General features: G+C 34.0%; 1 protein-coding gene across 1 annotated transcript in view; it reads right to left on the bottom strand.

Moving 5' to 3' along the window:
• Positions 1 to 231: 231 nt before the first annotated feature.
• The window catches only part of LOC135222922 (uncharacterized), a 50,995-nt gene continuing 28,220 nt past the window's right edge, over positions 232 to 23,006 (bottom strand). Inside the window, exons 2-8 of the mRNA XM_064261358.1 lie at positions 11,863 to 11,936; positions 6,254 to 6,375; positions 5,546 to 5,661; positions 3,550 to 3,719; positions 3,160 to 3,347; positions 2,501 to 2,611; positions 232 to 1,608 (exon numbers count right to left, since the gene is read on the bottom strand). Of these exons, the coding sequence (XP_064117428.1) occupies positions 1,426 to 1,608; positions 2,501 to 2,611; positions 3,160 to 3,347; positions 3,550 to 3,719; positions 5,546 to 5,661; positions 6,254 to 6,375; positions 11,863 to 11,917 (945 nt within the window). The 5' untranslated portion in view covers positions 11,918 to 11,936 and the 3' untranslated portion in view covers positions 232 to 1,425. The remainder of the gene's footprint in view (positions 1,609 to 2,500; positions 2,612 to 3,159; positions 3,348 to 3,549; positions 3,720 to 5,545; positions 5,662 to 6,253; positions 6,376 to 11,862; positions 11,937 to 23,006) is intronic.

Raw genomic sequence — 23,006 nt, forward strand, 5'->3', positions numbered from 1 at the left:
ATGTACCGGCAACTATGGTGGAAAAACACACTTGATCATCATATGAGCAATCTGAAAAAAATGTTCAATGTGCCAGAAACAGTTGATGTAGATAATAATAGTTCCTACTAATCACGGCAGGTAATTTCTGCCACGGATAGGTAAAAATTGAATATTATATGCCACTAGGTTAGAGTAATATATATATGCTATCAAGCAATACAGTATAGAGGTATAGAAAAAATATCTCCATGTTTATCAGTTACTCCCAAGTATATTTCCTTATAGTCTAAGAAGAGTTGATTTTACACGTAATATATTTCATGTATAAAGAATTAGTTTCTGCTGATTTCATGTTGATTGTTTCATTTTTAGTGTAATCAGAATCTCGCGAAAATCACAGAACTTTGAACTTTGGCCTCTTAAAAATCTAAACGTTGTAAAGGTACAGTAAATACAAAATAATTTACTCATGATAATACCGCAATATAACCAATTATTATGTGAATTCACCTTGTATACGAATGGAAAGGGAAAACGGGAATTTCAGTTCATGTTTTGTAGGCCAAAGTTACCGTACTGTCTTATTAACTACAGATCAGTTACTAACTGCAGCTATCCCTGTATTAGTTATTCATAGCCAGGGCGTAGGGTACATAATGAAACATAATGAGACAAGATAATGTCTTGTAAGAAACTTTATCTTGTTTGTGGTGTGAAATGTTGAAAGATTCGTTATCTTATTCCAGTATATCTCATTCGAGTCCTCATAGATACTTATTATCGGGTTCATTCTACGTACTCTGTAGTGTTATGTTGTTGTTATCGAAGTTATTGGTATAACAAAACAATAGTTTATGTCATGCCTGTTTTTTGTGAACGCACAGCGATTGTGACAAGCAGTGAATTTAGAGTCTGAGTCAATTTTTAGCTTTTATATTGTTATACTTAACATGTAACCATTTTATTTACCATTCCTTCTTGTTGTCACACACACACACACGAGAGAGAGAGAGAGAGAGAGAGAGAGAGAGAGAGAGAGAGAGAGAGAGAGAGAGCGTAGCTAAAGGTCACTTTTTTTATTAGCTTATAGATCATATATCAATTATATTCAGATCACGTGATTAAAGACTTTTTCAAGCGTTTAGAAGAAAACGTTGTACAGATTTGCAATATCTTTTGCAGTTATTTCATTACTACAATATATACATCTTAATCACACTGTTTTTAAAGGAAGTTGCTGTATTTTTTTTATTGCACCAGACGTAGGTACCAAAAATGGAAATTATAACTTCTTGGACCGTAAACAACATATATAAATACCTATGAATGAGTTAAATGCATCTTGTACCCAATCATACTCTAGCAAATGATAAAATACAAAATTTTCCCTATAGATAACCATGTTTACCAGTAATGAGGTGAATGACAGTTAAGTGAAAGATGTCAGTACTTCAGGGTTCCTTTGAGTTTTCTCGTGAGAAATTCCTCAACTGACAAGGCTTCTGTTACCGGCGACCCCCAAAGAGGCTTAACTTGCACGTGTTTATCCGGCATTACGAAGAATGTCGTGGATCGTCTGCTCCTCCCTTTTAGTGAATCCTCTTCTGGAATCACGACTCTGTGTTCCTAAGAATGAAAAGAAAGGAAAAAGCTAATATAATTATGACTAAATACCCAGTTCCATCTGTCAGAATTTTGAATTGCCTGCACTCAGTCACAACGTAAGTAACTGGCGTAACTAATTTTGAAATATAATGCCATTTCCACTGTGATACGATGGTTAGGCTCTCTGAAGATGCAGGAATTAAAACTGCCCATAATTACTTGTTTGTATATTTGTATTATATATTATATATATATATATGCATATATAATATATATATATATATATATATATACTATATATATATGATATATATATATATATATATATATATATATATATATATATATATATATATATATAGTGTGTGTGTGTGTTTGTATGTTTGTTTGTGTAGCCCATTCCAATTAGCTTTAGTCTGTTCGATAATTACACACAAAGGCAATTATTTAGGACAGGTGTTCATACCCTGATTAGCATGTGAATCTTTGTTGTTTTGGTTAGGAACTGGTATACCACTCCAATTTTCTCTAAAGCAAAAGCAGTGGATAATAAAGAACTACTTTATTTCCGCAATTTTTGTCATAGCTAAACGATTATCTGGAAAAACCAAGAACGTGTATGAAACTTTAACCTTCTCCTAAAATGGATACTAAAATACGATATGTTAGCTAAATGCATATTTAGAGACAAAACACTGACACTACGTTTTGTGGTCCATAAATTATTTGGTCTACAGGTCTGTGAATCTGTGCTACAAATATACCATTTCTTCTGTGGTGAAGGTATGGATAATGAGCTCTGCAGATTTACTAAGCTCTCCCAGATTTTAAGTTGGTTTAATTGTTAAACATCTCGTGGTACAAGGAAGCAAGGTGTTAAAAATGTTATAAAAAAACAAAAACTCGAATTTACCAGTGCTCTGAATTTATGTGAAGTCTGTATATCGAACATTTCACCAACCAGCAGCAACACAGTTCCTGGAATGGGCACTGCGCTGGCCCAGTCACCGTTGTTGAGACGTACCTAGAATAAAAAAAAAATGCAGCGAATAGAAAAGGAATTTTTGGAACGTATTAAAAACAAAATAATGTTATATTTAATGTGAGACATGTCCATTCCCCGATTCACTTGCACAATAAGCACGATTAATGTTCACTGCGATTGACTCAGGGCTAGGAATTACATTGTCTGAGGTTGTTTTGTTTATTTTTATCCAGATATCAAGTTTAAACCAATTTCTTTCTGGTTCTGCTTTTGTGGCGATTTTGAATGGTATTTTCTACAGTAATTATTTTAAGGAATTCTGTCAAAATTCATTACTTGTACCGAGTGCTGAGTAACCCAAAGGTTTCATTGTCAGGTTGGCAGACTACACTTTCATAAATCAAATCCATTACCTTTTGTCCTTTCGTTTGCATGGCTGTTTGTCTTTCTGTCCACTAGATACGAAAATGGATTTTAGTGATTTTATTCGATGAATTATTGACCAAATCAAAATTGAGTAGAATTTCAGTTTTATACTTGTGGACAAGGGTTGATAGCTATATTGACCTCGCAAGATCGTTGCTTACCTCTAGTCCTCCCACCTCATCTTGAAATATAAAGGTAATGGTGCCCCAGTCGGTGTGGGCACCAAATCGAGTAGAAGTTTTTAAGAGGTGTTGTGGCACAGGTGGATAGTGGAGCAGGCGAAGAGCTGTCATACCACTGTCACTAGACACGTTTTTGTGAAGATTTGTAATGACGTTCCTGTCGAGTTCTGAATAGTTGTAGAGGGAGAGAATTGGCATTTTACAGAATTAACACAACTGATGATGGCGCTGCTTTTTTTTTTTTTTTTTTAGTAATGCTCCTTTCTTGAGGGACTTTCAGGTGTAAATCAGCTAAAACCGCTAAGAATGACAAAGAAGTAAACATAATTCCCATACCTTTTAAACTCAAGGTGGGTCTAAGTACTTTACCTAGTCCCAGTGTAATTGCAGTCAGAATGCGTTCTGTGAGCATCTTTAACGAGTCTAGTAGGTTTTTAGCTGCGGGCCTGAAATCTGGAACAATGTCGTCGGGAAAGATTCCATCTCCTCTCATTATGTCGTAGGATTCGTGGAGTTCGTGGGAATAGTCGTAGTCTAACCTGAGCAAATCGTTAAGGTCACTGATCTGTGATTTATGTAAGACATAAACATTTGTTTGATTTACCCTAAGAGAATGTGTGTGCGACCTATATCTAATCATCTATATTTATCTATATATCTATCTATATTTATATATAATATATCTATATTTAAAAGATATATATATATATTATCTATATATATTATATATACACATATATATACCTACCTTGTAAACAAATGTGGCCTAAACTCTTTTTCCATTAAGCTAGTGCAGTTTGATATTGATACTGCCATTTGCATGGGAAGGTATCGCAGAATGCATTAAGCTTCTCCTCACTTGTTATACCAACCTTTTTACCAAATAATTTAATTTAGATGTTTTATTGATAAGAACTAATTTTGCACTGCTGTTGAAGTGGCTTGTTCATACGATATTTCAGTATACATTTGCACTGTAGAATGAACTATCTTTGGGTCATAAATCTTCTAGGTGGTTTACATTATCTGAATTAATTCAACCAAGATTTGTTCATAGCACACTTACCAACATGCATATAGACGAGTCAATTATGAAACTAGGTGAAGTCTGCAAGTGGTTGCATTTGATTGGTGTGCGTAATGTATGTAGATTTGGAAGGCCTGAAAAGGTGATATATATAGAATATAACTAAGATGTACTAAGAATTTTAGCATAGGTCTAGGAGATATATAGTGTACAAGTGTACATATATGTGTGTGTGTGCGTGTGTGTGTTGTAGTGTTTGATCATGTTGGGAGAAAGGAGGACGATATACTGGGCCGGTAAGAGGCATATTTATTTCTAAAGTTTCGAGAGGGAGGAGAGAGAAACTAAAAAGAAGTGTTTGATAGATACTGTGTAACAGGTAGGGATAGTCGACTTGCTCCTGATGAGACTCCAGTTTAGATATGTTAGGTGCCTGATCTGGCTGGAAGCATACTTACAAATGTCACGTCCTAGTAGTTGATAATCACTATCACTGCACTACTTTTTTTGCCTTTTTAGGGAGGAGCCACTGTATTTAGACACGCATATATATAATATATTATATATATATATATATATATATATATATATAATATCTATATATATATATATATATATATATATATATATATATAATATATCGGCAATAAGTCACCAAACAGCACATGACAAATATGTACGTAAATAGCCACATGAAAGGTGAAAAATTAAAAACTAGGTACCAAGCGCTTTCGTGTATTGCGTACACTTTTTTTTTTTTTTACCCTAAAGAAGTGTACGCAATATGCGAAAGCGCTTGGTACCTGGTCTTTAATTTTTCACCTTTCATGTGGCTATTTACGATATATGTATATTATATATATATATATATATATATATATATATATATATATATATATATATATATATATATATATATATTAGCTTCTGCTTCTATCCTGTATTAACCCAAGCTGAAAACAGCATCCTTGTCTTGACTGCCATGAATAATTCCTTACCAAGGTCATTGTAAAACAAATGAGTTTTTCAGGGATTATGTCTATCCGTCCGAGACATTATATATATATATATATATATATATATATATATATATATAATTTTTTTGTGTCTGGTGTTTGAAAGCCTATAAAATACTGCATTGTAATTAAATTATTAATTTGTGGAAGCTGTTTATTAAACGTAGCGCACTTTATGTGATGACGATGTTTGAGTCACAGAACTGGACTTTTCCAAACAAATGTTTTTTAATTAACTGTAACTCTCATGAAATAGCTAATCATTGAATATTGGGAGAGTTGTGGTGTTATGACAGGTACAACTTTTTTTCAGTGCATTTACCGTTGTTCGTTGATAGCCATGTAACCCTCTTTTTTGTTAACATTAAGATGGTACTTTTCTTTATCTTTTCGTGGGAGGTCGAAGAATGTGGAGCCTGCTTTTTCCATTCTGTTGACCTGGAAATAATAACAACGATAGTCCGATTCAGTGTTTGAAAGTCAGTTTTGAAATCTTCAGCTGCACAAGTAGAAAATTATTATAGACAAAAATATTAAAATTTGTCCTGAATTGGTACATGAATAATAGAAAAATATCATAAGAATGTAAGTGTATGCTAAAATTACAACTATATGCCCTGTAAGAACAAATAACGAATGTATGAATGACAAGTGAATTCTGTTAGAAGATACAATGGGTCATGCAAAGAGTACCCACAATGTGTCGGATGTAATCGTCATACTAAGAGTGCCCATATGGGTCAACTGTAATTTTCCCACTAGTATTGCCCTTGATAGAGAAAAGTTGGAAAAACTCATTTGCTAAAGACAAGACTACAAGAGAAAATATCTTATTACTCATACGTCTGGAAAATCCCTTTATTCTTTAGTGAATAAAGGCTAAACTGCCTGTTAAATGGCCATATAAAATTTGCAAAATAAAGAAAAAATATAGCAGTGGGTGTAGTTAGTTCTTAATAGCACTATATCCTTAAGGAGTTTATGGCATAAAAAAAGGGTTCATTTTCACTATTACATTGATTTTACCGACCTGTTCCTCCAGGCTGCCAAGTCCACTAAGATAAACAAATCCATGCTCTTGAAAGGCATCCGAAATTTCTTTTCCGACCCTTAAAAACTCCTCCTCTGTTGGCTCTGATGTGTGATCCACACCTTAAAAGAAGTATTTGCATCTTTACGGACTCGTTAAAATTCCTTTTAAAATCATAGGTAAATGGTTAGCTTCAGAGGAAATCTGCGCCTTTGTTTTATTAGTTTAAAAGGAAAAGCAAATGAAGCTACCTACATTACTATGGTGAGTGCTTTCATGAAAGTGAAACTTGTATCTAACTGAACTTACTACAGCTCTTTAACATTACATCCGAAATCTGCTAATCTCTTCCTGCACTACTTACTTGCTTATGCTCCTTGGTACTTGCTTGCCTATTGTAGGCACAATTTAGATTACCTCCCTTTAAAGTTAGATAGTTTATTTTAATCATAAATCATACTAGAAAAAGTTAATTATTCTCTGCGTCGATGACATGCATGGTAGCAGTAACGGAGTGACGGAATTTTACAATTTGTAAAGGTAATCAATCACAGAGCAAGGATGCAGGACATCCTAAGATAATAAAGCAAACTAGGGGTTGCTTTTAATGTCACAATTGCTTTTACGCATTGTGGATAAGTGGTTTTGCAATCCTAATTAGAAATCCTCCTACGCCATGGAGTTGTTTTATTGCCCACAGACGTCATACCTGGACCTTGAATAACATGACAATTTTAAAGGTGTAATATCATAATTTAAAGTCCGGAGCTGTGCTGACCCACACCCTTTAGAGAGTAAAGTAATTTTGTGGCTGTAGTCCAGGAAAAATAAGTTGTTTATGTCAAATTGGAAAAAGTAGTCGGTATGGAAGCGGAGGTATAGATTGATTAGATATATTTACGTGGCTAGGAACCAATTGCTCACCTAGCAATGGGACCTACTGCTTATTGTAGGATCCGAACCACATAGTGGAGTAGGGATAGAAACTTTATAGATTATGCCGATGATGCTATTTCAATTATCAACTCACAGATTGACAAAGCTTCCTTAATATTGTATCTAGAGATGGGACGTAGAATAAATCTAAGAAAAACAGGTACTGCAACAATAGATAGAATGAAAAAATATTTGATGTACAAAGGAAATCGAATGCTGTAGATTGAAATGGCATACATAAGTAAAATTTGGACAAGAATATTGGTATGACGATAACACTAGCTCGGAAAGATTTGTTGATTTGAGAATAAAGCTTCATGAAGAATACAAGGAGTCAAAAGGCAAGGTAGAATTAGGAACGGTATTACAATGTAGATAATGATGAAAGGTTGGGTTGCAGTGCTTTGGCTTCAAGCTTAAATTCCATATTCCATTCCTTTCCATAATGATGAAAGGGAGATGGAAATGGTTTAAACATAACTTCGTTTAACTCATGGTAGAACAGTGCATGATAGTGTGTCAACTTTGTTCTTGTGGGCTGGAGATGAGTGGAGATTTGTGGAAGATGAAGCATAGAAATGAGCAACTTGGTCCTTACCTTACAGACCTTACAGACCTTACATCTTGTTCGGGTTGCCCTAGGTCCCTCAGTGTGCATCTTCCGGTATATTTTGCATCTTCCAATCTTGGATGGTCTGGGATGCAGCTCAGATATTTGTCGAGCTTATTCTTAAACACATCTACGCTCACTCCTGATATATTCCTCAGATGAGCTGGCAACGCATTGAATAGACGCTGCATTGTCAATGCTGGTGCGTAGTAGATTAATGTCCTGTGTGCTTTCCTTATTTTTCCTGGTATAGTTTTGGGCACTATTAATCTACCTCTGCTTGCTCTTTCTGATATTTTTAGCTCCATGATGTTTTCGGCAATTCCTTCTATCTGTTTCCATGCCTGAATTATCATGTAGCGTTCTCTTCTCCTTTGTAGACTATAATTTTAAGGATTGTAGTCTTTCCCAGTAGTCAAGATCCTTTACTTTTTCTATTCTAGCTGTAAAGAACCTTGGTACACTCTTTATTTGTGCAATGTCCTTTAATAGTGTGGGTACCATATCATATTGCAATATTCAAGTGGACTATGAACATATGTTTTATAAAGCATAATCATGTGTTCAGCTTTTCTTGTTTTGAAGTGCCGTAACAACATTCCCATTTTTGCTTTACATTTTGCCAATAGAATTGCTATTTGACCATTGCATAACATGTTCCTATTCAACATCACACCAAGGTCTTTAACTGCTTCCTTATTTGTGATTGTCTCATTATTAGGTCCCCTATATGCATATAGCTTTCCTTCTCTGTCTCCATAGTTTATTGATTCAAATTTATCAGAGTTAAATACCATCCTATTTACCTCTGCCCAATCATATACTTTGTTAAGGTCTCTTTGTAGCGTGTTCCTATCTTCATCACAAGTAATTTCTCTACTTATTCTTGTGTCATCGGCGAAACTACTCACTACCGAGTCCTTAACATTACTGTCTATGTCTGCAATCAAAATAACAAACAGTAATAGAGCTAACACCGTACCTTGTGGCACACTGGATATTACCTTAGCTTCATCTGATTTCTCATCGTTTGCAATAACTATATATCTTTTTTCTGTTGTGTAAAAATTGTTTTAAGCATCTTCCTACTTTATCCACTACATTATGTTTCCTAATTTTCTTCGCTAATATATTATGATCTACCTTGTCAACAGCTTTTACAAAGTCTAGATAAACTACATCTGTTTCATTTCCGCTTTTCACGTTTTTGTATATGTTCTCACGGTGGACTAACAGTTGGGCTTGTGTACTTTTTCCGGGTACAAAACCATGTTGTCCTATATTAAACGAATTATTTTTTATTAAATGTTTCATAATATTTTTCTTCATTACCCTTTCATACACTTTCATAATATGTGATGTTAGACTCACAGGCCTATAATTACTTGCCTCTAACTTTTGAAAGTATGGGTAATATATGCTAATTTGTGCTCATCATAAATCTTGCTTGTATCTACACTTTGTCTTAATAATATTGTAAGTGGCTTTGTGATGGAATGAACTACTTTCTTTAACAAAATAGCAGGGACACCATCAGGCCCAGCTGCAGCTCCATTTTTAATTTCATTAATAGCCTGCACAATATCAGCTTCATTAATATCTATGTCTGCTAAATATTCACTATTTTCATCCCTTACTTCTATATCATTATCTTCATTATCAATTCTAGGGGTGAATTCTCTCTTATATCATTCTGCCAATATGTTGCATATTTCCTTTTTTTCATTTGTTAATCTCCCTTCAATTCTTAGAGGGCCTATTTCTATTCTTTTATTCATCTTTTTTGCATACGAGTACAATAGTTTGGGGTTTTGCTTGATATTTACTTTGGTTTTTTCTTCCAAGTCCCGTTTTTCATTTTCTTTTGATTGTATAATCTTTTGCTCTGCATTTTCTGTCTTACTTTTTAGTTCAATCACTTTCCATGCATTTTTTTTTCTTTTGCAAGACCTTTTTTCTTCGGTATATATTTATCCACTTTTCTTCTTCGGTATATATTTATCCACTTTTCTTCTTCGGTATATATTTATCCACTATTTTCTCTAATATTTTATATAATATCTCCGTATTTACCTTTATATCATCACTTACGAAAATGTTATCTCAATCTTTGTTCAATTCTTCATTTATTTCTGACCATTTTATATTTTTACTGTTGAAGTTGTATTTTCCATATCCTTCCTACTTTTTCATTTCTTGCTTATCTCTGTTTTCACTTGCTTTGGAATGGAATGTTAATTGTATGACATTATGGTCTGAAATACTCGCATTATAAACTATTATTTCTTTAACATAATTCACCTCGTTCACAAATACTAAGTCTAAAGTATTTTCCCTTCTTGTTGGCAGGTGATTTATTTGTTGAATGTTGTATTCTAGTAGCATATCTAATAGCTTTTCGAATTGCCTCTTATCTTCTGCACTACTATTACTCTCTTTTTTATATGTATAAATACAACCACAATCTCTTATTCGTTCTTTCCAGTCTACGAAAAGAAAGTTAAAGTCTCCGGATAGGAGAATAGTCCAGTCCTTGTGATTTCTACATATATCATCCAATTTTTCTATTATTGTGTCAAACTCTTTAGTGGTAGGGGGTCTATATATTACTATGTTCATTAATTTTTCAGATTCAAATTCTACCGCTATTAGTTCACATTCTGTGTTATATACTATATTTCTCATATATTTTTCCTTGTTTTTTGTCTTTCCCATATATTGGGGTTCCCCCTTGATTCCTATTTCTTTTCAATTTGAGTTAGTTCTTCTAAGTACTTTATTTTTCTTTTTGAGTTACTCGTAACTAAACCCTGCGCATTCATCAATATGATGGTTTGCGTGTTATCTCCTTCATTTAATATGGGTAATAATAAGGATTTTCCCACGTCTCTTTCCTGTTCTGGTATGTTGTCCTTTTCTTCATTTCCAGAAATTCTGACATTAAAAAATCCAACTTTTCCATAATATTTGGTCTTCCTTCATCATAATTATTAATTTTGTGTCTGAATCTGCAATTTTCTCCGTATCTGCAATATCCCCTAGCATCGTACATACAGTATCTATCTCTTGAGCTGTAGTATCTTGGAGCTGATGCTTGGAAATTCTTTGCTGACACTCCATATCGCAGTGATGGCTTGCTTATTTCATTCACCTTATGTTCTTTGTTCCTCTCTTTATTTGTTTCTTTCCTATTTTGGATTTTATTATTTAATTGATTATTTAATAGATTTTGATTCATAGCTACAGGGTGCATATATTTACATTTTTGTCGAACTTACATCCTTTTCCTTCTTTTAGGTTTTTGCATATTTTTGGATGTAGATCTCTGCAATCATCCTCATAGCCGTCTAGGTATGCACATTTACCATAGATTTCATAGTTGTGACATACCTTAGGATGTTTGTAGTAACATCTTTCTCCGAATCTGCAATTCCCTCTTTTCAAAAGGGTGCAGACTTTGTCTTTCTTGTCTATTTTTTCCTCTTTCCCATCAGTGTGCAGATCTGGGTAGAGCCTCTTCGGGATTTTATTTTGTATTGTCATGTAATTTATTTCTTCGTATGTATGCTGCTTGATTGCCTCATATACGTATAGTATCAATGAGTATCTCTGCATCCATACTCTTGTCTTGTTCTTTGTTTTCCTTATTTTTTTCTGTCATTTCAGTTTTTTCTTCTCTGTTTTCCTCTTCTTCTTCCTCTTCTTCTTCTTCCTCTTCCTCTTCATCCTCAACTATTTGTACAGTAAGTCTTGATTTAATAACATTGTCTATCCATGATAGACATGTTGAGCAAAAGAGAGAGAGAGAGAGAGAGAGAGAGAGAGGAGGAGAGAGAGAGGAGAGAGACGAGAGAGAGAGAGAGAGAGAGAGAGAGAGAGAGAGAGAGAGAAGAGAGAGAATCTACATAAATTTCTCATAGAATTTTATCAACCTGAACTCTTAAGCAGGTGCTAAAGATTAAAATGTTGCTTAAAGCTGTATTTTAGCAGGTGTAAAGCATTCGCTTGAAACCTGTTCTTCTACAACTACTTATTACTACTATCACTATGACCTCTCACTTACCCAGCTGTCCTATGTCAACAACAGGCATTTGGTTGATAATCTGGTCCTCTGACATGGTTATGATGTTAATTATCCTGTGAAAATATATCAAATCGAAGTTGAATTTGAGCTTGAAAATTATTTATTCATATTTTCGGTAGATACATGCTTATATATATATATATATATATATATATATATATATTATCATATAGTATATATATATTATATATATGTATATATGTATATATATATATGTATAATATATATATATATATATATATATATATATATATATATATATATATATATATATATATATAATATATATATGATCTACTGGTCATTTCTACCAGATACATATGTAATTGTAATAGCCACAATGCCCTCTTAACTTCTCAAATTCTTTGCTCTTTTTTTTTTTATACGCTTGTCACTGCAAAGCTTGAGATCCAACTTCCAAGAAATATGAAGAAATCATGATGTCTGGTAGCGGGAAACGAACTCACGATACCATATCATAATGAGGTCACCTTGCCGACTTGACTACAAGAAGGATATATACCTGTTTTCAGATATATTTATCAGGGCTGAAATAGACCCCTCCTCACCATCGTAGTCAAGTGGGCAATCGTTTTTATTGCTTTTTAGGCTGAAATATATATGTAGAATCTACTGATCATTTTTGCCAGATACTTGTGTAATTGTAATATCCACAATGCCCTCTTGACTTCTCAAATTCTTTGCTCTTTTTTGGATACACTTGTCACTACAAAGCTTTGAGATCCAACTTCAAAGAAATATGAAGAAAGCATGATGTCCGCTAGTGGGAAACGAACTTGTGATACCATAATCACGAGGAGGTCACCTTGCCGACTTGACCAGGAGATAAATATATCTGAAAATGACAGGTATAGTATGTATGTATGAGAGGGAATAGACTTTTTTATCCTTCTCGTGGTCAGGTCGGCAAGGTGACCTTGTTGTGATTATGGTATTACGGGTTCGTTTCCCACTACCGGACATCATGATTGCTTCATATTTCTTTGAATTTGGATCTCAAGGCTTTGTAGTGACAAGCATATCCAAAAAAGAGCAAAGGATTTGAGAAGTTAAGAGGGCATTGTGGCTATTACAATTACACACACACACGCACGCATATATATATATATATATAATATATATATATATATATTATATATATACATATGTATGATGTATATATATACATATATATATATATATATATATATATATATATATATATATATATATATATATATATATATATATATATATATATATATATATATATATATATATATATATATATATTATATATATATATATATATATATATATATATATATATATATATATATATATATAATATATAATATATAAATAAATGGATGTATGTGTAATAGTATGTGCCAGCATAACTCTAAAATGCAATGAGCAATTTGAACCAAACTATATATACTCTGTTTTTTTCCATCTGTCCACCTGCCTGTGGTGTTTGCATATGATAACACTGGGTCCCGGGCTTTGGATAGTTATGCTATGTGAAAGTTTTAGGTAAATAAAAGGATATCTGCGTGTACATTTGTAACTGACAAGTGTTTTAATAATTTACTGTATGCGAATTACATCGTTAATATTTGCAATAGGATTTTATTATAATTGTTGAATGTAAACCGAATGTAACTATCTAAAGCCCGGGACGCAGTGTTACCGTACACAAACATATGACTTACTATTTAGAAGTCAGCACTGTGGGGGATAAGACATCACTAGCACTAGATACTAGATATGTATGTGTATATATATATATGTATATATATATGTAAGTGTTTACATAATAATAATATGGAATGTTAGTCCATATATATAAAAGATTGCTTGCAGGAATGTGATCAGACTAGAGACGCTAAAGATGACGTATACAATAAGTATGTAGGCTAAGATAACATGCCGTCACCTGTAGTCATTCAATTGTTTATAAACATTAGTCCAAGCTCCTGCTTGAGACAACTACCCCGACCTATAATTCAAACGGCCTACGTGATCTGAGCGTGTCTCATTTTGATTGTGTGTTCGTATGAAAAACTATGTCATTTGTATGTATGTTCATATGTTCGAACTACTGTCTGTTCCTTCATAACTTGTAACAGAGATGGTAGACAGGCAGAACAGAGTTAGCGATCGTCATTAGAAGACCTGTACCTCTTTACCTAAGCTTTATCATGTAGAGGAATAGGATTAGCCATCATCATTGGCAGAAGCGATCAAGCTATCGTTATTAGAAGACTTGTACAATCATATCTGATCTTCAGCATGTAAAACTTCAGAAGAATACATATATTTTTATATTTCGTGTTTTCTACAAGAACCTCCTCACCATGAGTTTAACACATCGTCGTAATAACTAACAAGATAATACCGACTTCGTAAGTGATCTACAAACCCCCAGACCACTCCATTGAAGATGGAAGTGCAATACCAACCGACCTAGCGTAAGATTATCGCTAGTCTAACATTACCTCATAGGGCGCCTTATCATACTAGGCACAAGCCCTAATATTGGTGGCAGTGTCACAGAAGAACTCTACAACGTCCTATGAAGAAAAAACCAGAATAATAAATCATGTAATCCAATAAGAAGTCAACGACGACGGAAGCAGCAGATTCTTCAAGCAACCTAGTATCATCGTTAGTGAGCGACTTCAGAAAACAACAAGATTCGTCAAGCAACTTAGTATCATCGTTTAGTGAATAACTTCAAGAAACAAAAACCGACGTGTCCTTTTCCTACGGCAACGGAAGCTTCGTCTCTCATTAGAATCATTCAAGAAAACATCGTTAGTGAGCGTTTCCGGCACTGTAAGAAACAAACCGAACGCGTCTGCAGCATCGGATCTTTCAAGGGCTCGAATCATCCCAACAACGCGCACGGGGGAAACTCAAGCCAAAAAAAAAAACAGGTCATCCGCTAAATAGAGAAGGAGGACCAAGGCCGTGTGTCGTTATCGGAACACCGTGACTTCCCACAAAAGCAAGCTAAGTACAATTTTTTATTCATTTGGAGTAACTTTGAGTGTTTCCTTTGCAGGTCGAATTTCGTTATTCCTGTGGCTGAAGTTACGAGACATTCTTAATCTTACTTTTTTACAGAAATTATCTACATCATTGAGATTTCGCTACTGCGAGTTTTTATCTTTTGAGTGTCTGTTTCCAGAAGTTCTACTGAAATATCATAATCATATACTATGTTAATTTTATCATTTGGGTGATTATTAATCCCTTACGTAACAAATCATATTAAACAGTGAATATGCGTTTACGCAGTGGACGTCTGTATTTATACAGATGCATGGATAGGGTCGTTAAGCACCGTAGTGATTAGAAAACACACAAAAAACAAGTGGAACACCCGTACAAATCTATATAAATTAGAGGTAACACTATTTCGGGTCATGACAATAAATGCTCCTTTGCAAAGTCCCGCTCGCAGTTTTAGCCTTGAGCTTTTTGAGTTATATAAAATATCGAACCTCAATGACTCAACTTAACTTTAAAAATATGGCTGGATTGCAAGGAATAACATGTCTGTAAAAAACTTTCATTAGGCTAAATGCGCTGACCAGGATCCCTCACTATTTCAAATTTTAGCAAAGAATGAAGTACAAACAGTTAATATTGTATGCAGTAATGATAACTTGTCTTATTAGTAATCGCTCAGTTCCTAATAGTTCATCATTCGTTGCTTTATACGTAACCAGCAACATAATGCTAAAGACACACAATACGTTGCCGATGGTAATAAAGAGAAGGATCCTAATTATTACAAAAAGAAATAGAAACAGTAGCCCGTTCAGAATCAAACAAGCAAACTCGGTGACTGTGTCACCTAGTCAAGCGGTCAAGGTTAGTTAAATCTGCCGAGTGTTCAAAGCATAGCAAATTCCACACAATAGGCGACTCTAGCAGAGTGGGGAAAAGCGATGTTGGTTCATACATGCCAATATCTTTTTGAATGAAACACACGACCGTATAAGGTAATCAGAGCAGGTTTTCGTTTTTTTTTAATACGTAAGTTCTATAAGTAGTTGGTGGATAAAGCCCGACTGTACGCGCCGTAAAAATTAGAATATCTTGTTTATTCCTTTAGTACACGTAATACCCTGTATTTACGGACTCACCGTCTGTTGTTCGAACTTCCCTAATGAGAAGTCTGGATAAGCGAGCGCTTACAGATACCTCTATAGTTATAAAAAACATTGATCTGTATCTAGTGTAATTGTAAGATCCATCTAGGGGTATACAAAATATTATCTTACATCCTGCAAAATAAGGCCTGTTTATCAAAGGAAAATCCTAATAAAACCTTCAAACATATTAAAATCCGTTTGAACAAAAATGAGACAGTTAATCAAATAATAACTTATATAAAGGAACTATACATTTGTCTCATAAATCGTAACATTGTTCAAATGACCCAACAGAATTCTCCCACAACCGCAGTCGCACTTTGCACGCAAAATCTCGAGAAGCATGCACCCTCGAATGTCTTAGTGCGTGTAAAAAAGACTTTGCTGGGAAATGAAATTTTAATCCTTCCCGACACTCTGAAATATAACGATTTCCGCGAACAAAGCCCTAGACACGGTTGACTCGCTGCAAACAAGTTAATATAGTAATCCACAAAAAACCTATACATATAAATATCGCATTTCTTTTATGTTGCTAATTTTTAATCCCGCCCAACCAGTCGTGGATGAATCCCTCTCTGATAATCTATCTAAAGTAATATCAGTAAAGTCATTCAAGCAGAGGTGATTCAGCAGAAATTTTTTTTTTTATCTTTTACCTGAATACCAGGAAGTTTCTCCACTAGCGAGTGATCTCTGGGAAAAACGGATGTAATTTAACACAAAATACAGTCTAAGGACAAACATAAAGCTATATACGTACCTTTGTATAGACTCTCACTGCAATTTCAAAATAGAGATAAACGACGAAGTTGAAATATGTTAGTAATAGGAGCCATTAGGAAATCAAATAGCCCATATAATTTTCCCTCAAAACGTCATGCCATAAAGATCGGACTTGGCGTATCTGCGTAGATTTCTGTCGCTTAAACAAGGAAACTGACTCCCGATAGTTTCCAGTGCCAGGTACCGACGACATCTTATCTCTGTTAGGTTAGAATAAATTTTTCACCAGCTTGGACTTACTTAAAAGGCTTTTACCTGATACCATTACCTAAGTGATTGTACCTCATATACCGTTTTCAGCACACTCAGGGGACATTATCAATTTTTACGTATGCCTCCGGCTTACGTTGCGCCCAAATTATAATATAGTGTTTGGAGACTTTTAAGGATACCCTACATGCTTATATGGTTGATCTTGAATCTTTTCTAATACCTTAGAAGTACATTCACATAAACTAGAGCTAGTGCTACAGAGACAAAGACAAATAATCTCAGAGTAAAATATCTAAATGTGAGTTTTTAAAAACCGAACATGTTTATTTAGGTTTTATGTGTCTAGTCAAGGTCTTAAGTAGTCCATGGTAAGGTGTCGGCTATTCATAAACTTTCCGGTACCTATTAACGTAAAAGGGGGATACAGCACTTTTGGCGCTGTAGTGGGTATTACAATCGTATGTAAATATGTAACTCTCAATCATGACAGCTCCTTTAACAGATCTTACGAAGAAGAGCGTAGATTTATTATGGTCTAAAAAGCATCAACAGGCGTTCGATATCTTAAAAGCGGAATAATGCAGCTCACCTAACTAAATCCCTGATTGTAAATAGGAATTTTTTTTTATTGCACGACCCTCGACCAAGGGGTAAGGGGGTACTACTTCAGTAATATGATAAAACAGTTCTTTCCTATAGCTTTTTATTCACGTAAACTAAAGCCCTTTGAAAGTAAATATGCAGTAATAGGCAAGGAAGGGCTAGGTATCTTTAACACTAGTACATTTTAAGTTCATAATCTATGGCTATCCTGATAAAGTCTTTACTGAACATGAGTCCTTTACCGAGTTTTTCAAAGGCTTTAATCACAGTCCAAAGGAACTCGGTGACAAATGATCATTCAGGTCTTTGGAGCCAAGATAAGATATACCTGGGAAAGCAAATATCATAGCTGACGCATTATCCCCGCAATTCCCGCAATCCCGCACCATACAGCAAGGAACCATTAATTGGACTAAAAGATATAGAAACATCCGTGCCTATTGTTAAAAACCGCCGTATCTAACAAGAAAATTCCTTAACCCAAGAGATGCGAGCATTGAATATCTGGGTTGGAGCGCAGCAGAAGAACTGTACACAAACTGGAAAAAAGCATAGTGTCAACAGTGATAAGCAAAACAATAAACACCAAACAATAAACACTCGAACGGAAACAGGGTCAGCAGCCTAAGCAAAACCAATAAACCCATTTATCGGAACGGAAAACAGGGCGTCAGCGGCTAAGCAAAAACAATAAACACTTCGAGCCAGAAACCCACTAAAGCAAAAGTATATTTCAAAGGTAATGTGTATCAGAATTATGTAATCAAATGTAGTATTATATGTAGGTCCGTGACGAGGAAAACCCGAAGAACACAGCAGGTGACTAACGAGCAGGTAGTAGTAATAATCTCTTTCATACCAATCGTCATAAACTGGTTGCATTCCGTCATCCAGGGTCCCTACTATGTCACAGAAAGCCAAATCACTATTTTACTGGCCTACAATGCTTACAGATATAAAAAGCACATAACTAATTGTAACACGTGTCATGAAAAAACAAGGGATACACTAAGACACCTGTCAGTTTAGGAGCCTATCCTGTGCCAAATCAATCCTTGAAAGAATATACGTAGAATTATTACAGAATTACGAGTCTGACAGGAGGGAATAAACACTTCTTAGTGTCAATAGTTCCTTGACACGTTATATAGAATTAATAGCACTAAAAACAAAAACACCGCAATTGATTGCGTTAGGAACTATTTAATGAGTGCTAAATCAGTAAACCATGGAATTCAACACATGATAATGTGACTTCGGGTGGTGGTAAAGTAAATCAAAATAAATAATCGCCTTAACATGTTGTGTGAATTCATTTCCATTAAGAAAACCAATAATATATTTTATCACCCAGAGTCAATCGTTTGGTAGAATAACGGATAATTAAATAGGAAGTGTCAATGTCTTACGAGTTACAACTCGTGATATTGGATCCGAACTGGATTATAGCGTTTCTCGCGGTTTTAAATACCTTTATCATTTATATTCCTTGTATCATATAGAATTGATGCCGCAAGTAGCCTTATACGGTACGCCGCTAGAACACTTTTCCACATATTCAAGCCAACCATTAATTTATCAAATATATATATATATAATAAATAAATAAAAAAAAAAATAAAAAAAAAAATAAAATAAATATGGATACAAGTGGAGTCAATATAACACTCCGTAAGAAGTCGGAAGGGTTACAAATTATAATAAAAAGGAATCACGATAAATCAATAAGCAAAACGTAGGTTAATTAAATATCCAAATATATATGCGTAAAGATTTGAACTCAAACTTAACGCTTTAGTAATGACAAATAAGCTAAAAGTTCAAACACATATCAAAACCTACTGACATATTGTCTGTCCGGTGATTTATATTCGTAGTCAATGAAAAAAAAATAATAATAATAAAATAAATAAATAAATAAATAATAATAAATAAATAAAATAGAATAAAAGAGATTTTAAAGTCAGGAAGTCTAGAAGTGAAAATGTTATCTATGAAATAATCCTATATAATCTTATACAGGGCTAATAATATATATAGAATTTGTATGGAAACCTTTTCATTAGTTGAATAAGGTATATTTAATTTAACATAATTACAATTATGCAGATTTCCAACATGAAACTAATATATTGTTCAATTTTGGTACTGTTTTTTTTTTTTTTTCAGACATTCTTCTCATGTGGGTCCGAGTATTAAAAAACAAAAAAATTATCCTAAAGTCGTATTTATTACAGCAAGTAACGTAACTCTTAGCTGCTGAGAGCAATCTCCTGTCAAGTGACGAACGTCCATCATTGCCGTATCAGCATTTGTTCCTTTTTAACCTCTCTAATCTGCTTACACAGGCTTTCTATCTGTGTGTCGTCTCTGCTTGCAAAACAGATTGACTGGAGAAAGGAATGCTTAGCCCGAACTTCTCATGGGCAAGGCAGACGTTAGTACAAGTGTCTATCGGTGTGCGCAAATGCAACTTTAGCTAAGGAGTTGCAATCATTTTAAAAATTAATAAATTAACAAAAAATAAGAAATAGAATTTCTATAACATCAAAATGAATTAATTTTTTCTGAACCTCCATAGACATTTAGAAGTATCAAGATATATATGTGAAATATTTACTTGCAACATTAGCCTATTACAATTCAAGTAAAACATTCATGGGAAAATGTCACATTTTCTTGAAAAACCCAAAGTTTATTTAGAAATTAGTTACATAGTGGTTTTTTTTTCGTTGCATCTCCTACCTATTAATAAAGTTTTTTTAAATTAACCTCAGAGGATGCGCGCGAGAAAATTGAATATGAAAACTTTTGTTAGGGCACATAGGATCAGATTTTATCACAACTAATTTCAGTTAGCATAGAGAAATACAGAATCATGATTAATCTTCTCTTTGACTGCTTATTTTGTTGCCTGGCAATCTTACAAATAGCCGTTTCACACTTCTTTGTCTAGTTAACTTACTACCAGTAATATCGAATTTTCTTTGGGATTCGTATTGAAATATCTGTTTAATTTTTTATAATTATGGCTATTTTTTGACAGTCATCATAGAACCTGGATAGGTTCAACATCATTGTTAATGCCATGGATAAAAAGTTTTGTAGCAGCGGACCTTTTCTTTTGAATTCCAAAATATCGCGAATTCATGTGGGTTAAGTCTGGTCTAAATGGCTCTCTTCCCTCCCCTGTATTTGGATGTCGTCTGAATTTACTTTGCCCTTGTGACAAGTATAATTTCACTTGCAGGCTGATTAATGGAACCTGGTTACAGTATCCTGCAGTACGAGAGTTTTCACATCGCAACTTCAAAAAATCGTTCGTCGCAGCGGACGACTACAGTCGAGTAACAACCGCCTACAATGTGAAGGAATTTCATGGACTTCTTCGACCGACACCGTATCTCGTCGTTAATCTCGTTAATGCGGAATGCTCTGGCGGCTGTCGGGAATCGACTACGAATGGGACATACTTCCGACAATTACGACCCGTAGGATATTCAACTCTACTTTGCTGGCGAAGGACTCGTGCTGGGATATTTTTTATTCATCGCGAACGTAATCGTGTAGCTTAGGATGCAGAGAATAAGTATGAGCGCAAAATAGAACGTTGGACCCGCCCAGACAAATTTTCCCCTTGTTTTAACCCTGTGAAATCGGCCGTTTCATTGGGCCATAGGGGTGGTTGTCTGGAACTGTGTAATGGACGAAAAGTGGTTCGAAAGCTAGTTAAATGTGAAGTATATAACCTCGGTCATGTATCCTATATATATAATGATCATAAATAACAGAATCGAAATATATTTTTTGCGTGTACAACTAGGAATCTATATATAAATGATCATAAATAACAGAATCGAAATATATTTTTTTGCGTGTACGCACTAGGAATCTATATATAAAGAATGATCAGAATAAAGTAAAGGAATCGAAATATATCTGCGTGCGGTACGCAATAGGAATCTATTTAAACGTGCCACATATTAATCATAATTATATGAATCCATATACATATGTATAAACAAATCAGGTAGCCTATAATCATCTGTTACCTTTTATCTTTACAATATCTGCAGTTATATGATTAGTTATATTGATTAATGTATCAGATATATAACATTTAGCATAAAAATCAACGAATCAATCAGCATAAACATTAATAATTTTATCAATTCATATATGAAATTTTTTATCAGTTAAAATATGTTTTTATTTTTTATCATGTTAATCTTTCATTCTATGCAATTATCAGAGTACATTAGTATTTTCTGTAGCATATGTATCTTAATGAGATGAAGTGAAAAAACTGTATCATTATATATCACGTGATCACTATATTTACCAATATCATTGTTTTATATTTTATTACTTGAATCAATTCATGTACACCATGAATTTTTTGTTTATTTACTAATATATATATATATATATATATATAATTATATATATATATTCACATAGTGTCTGTATCACACTCCTATAAGTCAAATGCAAGTCAAGTTTGAGTAATATTCAGTAGTTGGTTTTGGTAGCTGACCGAGCTGATGTAAGTGTTTACATAATAATAATATGGAATGTTAGTCCATATATATAAAAGATTGCTTGCAGGAATGTGATCAGACTAGAGACGCTAAAGATGACGTATACAATAAGTATGTAGGCTAAGATAACATGCCGTCACCTGTAGTCATTCAATTGTTATAAACCTTAGTCCCAAGCTCCCTGCTTGAGACAACTACCCCGACTATAATTCAAACGGCCTACGTGATCTGTAGCGTGTCTCATTTTGATTGTGTGTTCGTATGAAACTATGTCATTTTGTTGTGTTGTTCATAAGTTCTAACTACTGTCTGTTCCTTCATAACTTGTAACAGAGATGGTAGACAGGCAGAACAGAGTTAGCGATCGTCATTAGAAGACCTGTACCTCTTTACCTAAGCTTTATCATGTAGAGGAATAGGATTAGCCATCATCATTGGCAGAAGCGATCAAGCTATCGTTATTAGAAGACTTGTCATCAATATCTGATCTTCAGCATGTAAAACTTCAGAAGAATACATATATTTTTATATTTCGTGTTTTCTACAAGAACCTCCTCACCATGAGTTTAACACATCGTCGTAATAACTAACAAGATAATACCGACTTCGTAAGTGATCTACAAACCCCCCGTACACTCCATTGAAGATGGAAGTGCAATACCAACCGACCTAGCGTAAGATTATCGCTAGTCTAACATTACCTCATAGGGCGCCTTATCATACAAGGCACGATCCTAATATATATATATTATATATATATATATTATATATAAAATATATATATTACATCTATAGTTATATATATATATAT

This window comes from Macrobrachium nipponense, chromosome 20, assembly GCF_015104395.2.
Source record: "Macrobrachium nipponense isolate FS-2020 chromosome 20, ASM1510439v2, whole genome shotgun sequence".
Lineage (NCBI taxonomy): Eukaryota > Metazoa > Arthropoda > Malacostraca > Decapoda > Palaemonidae > Macrobrachium > Macrobrachium nipponense.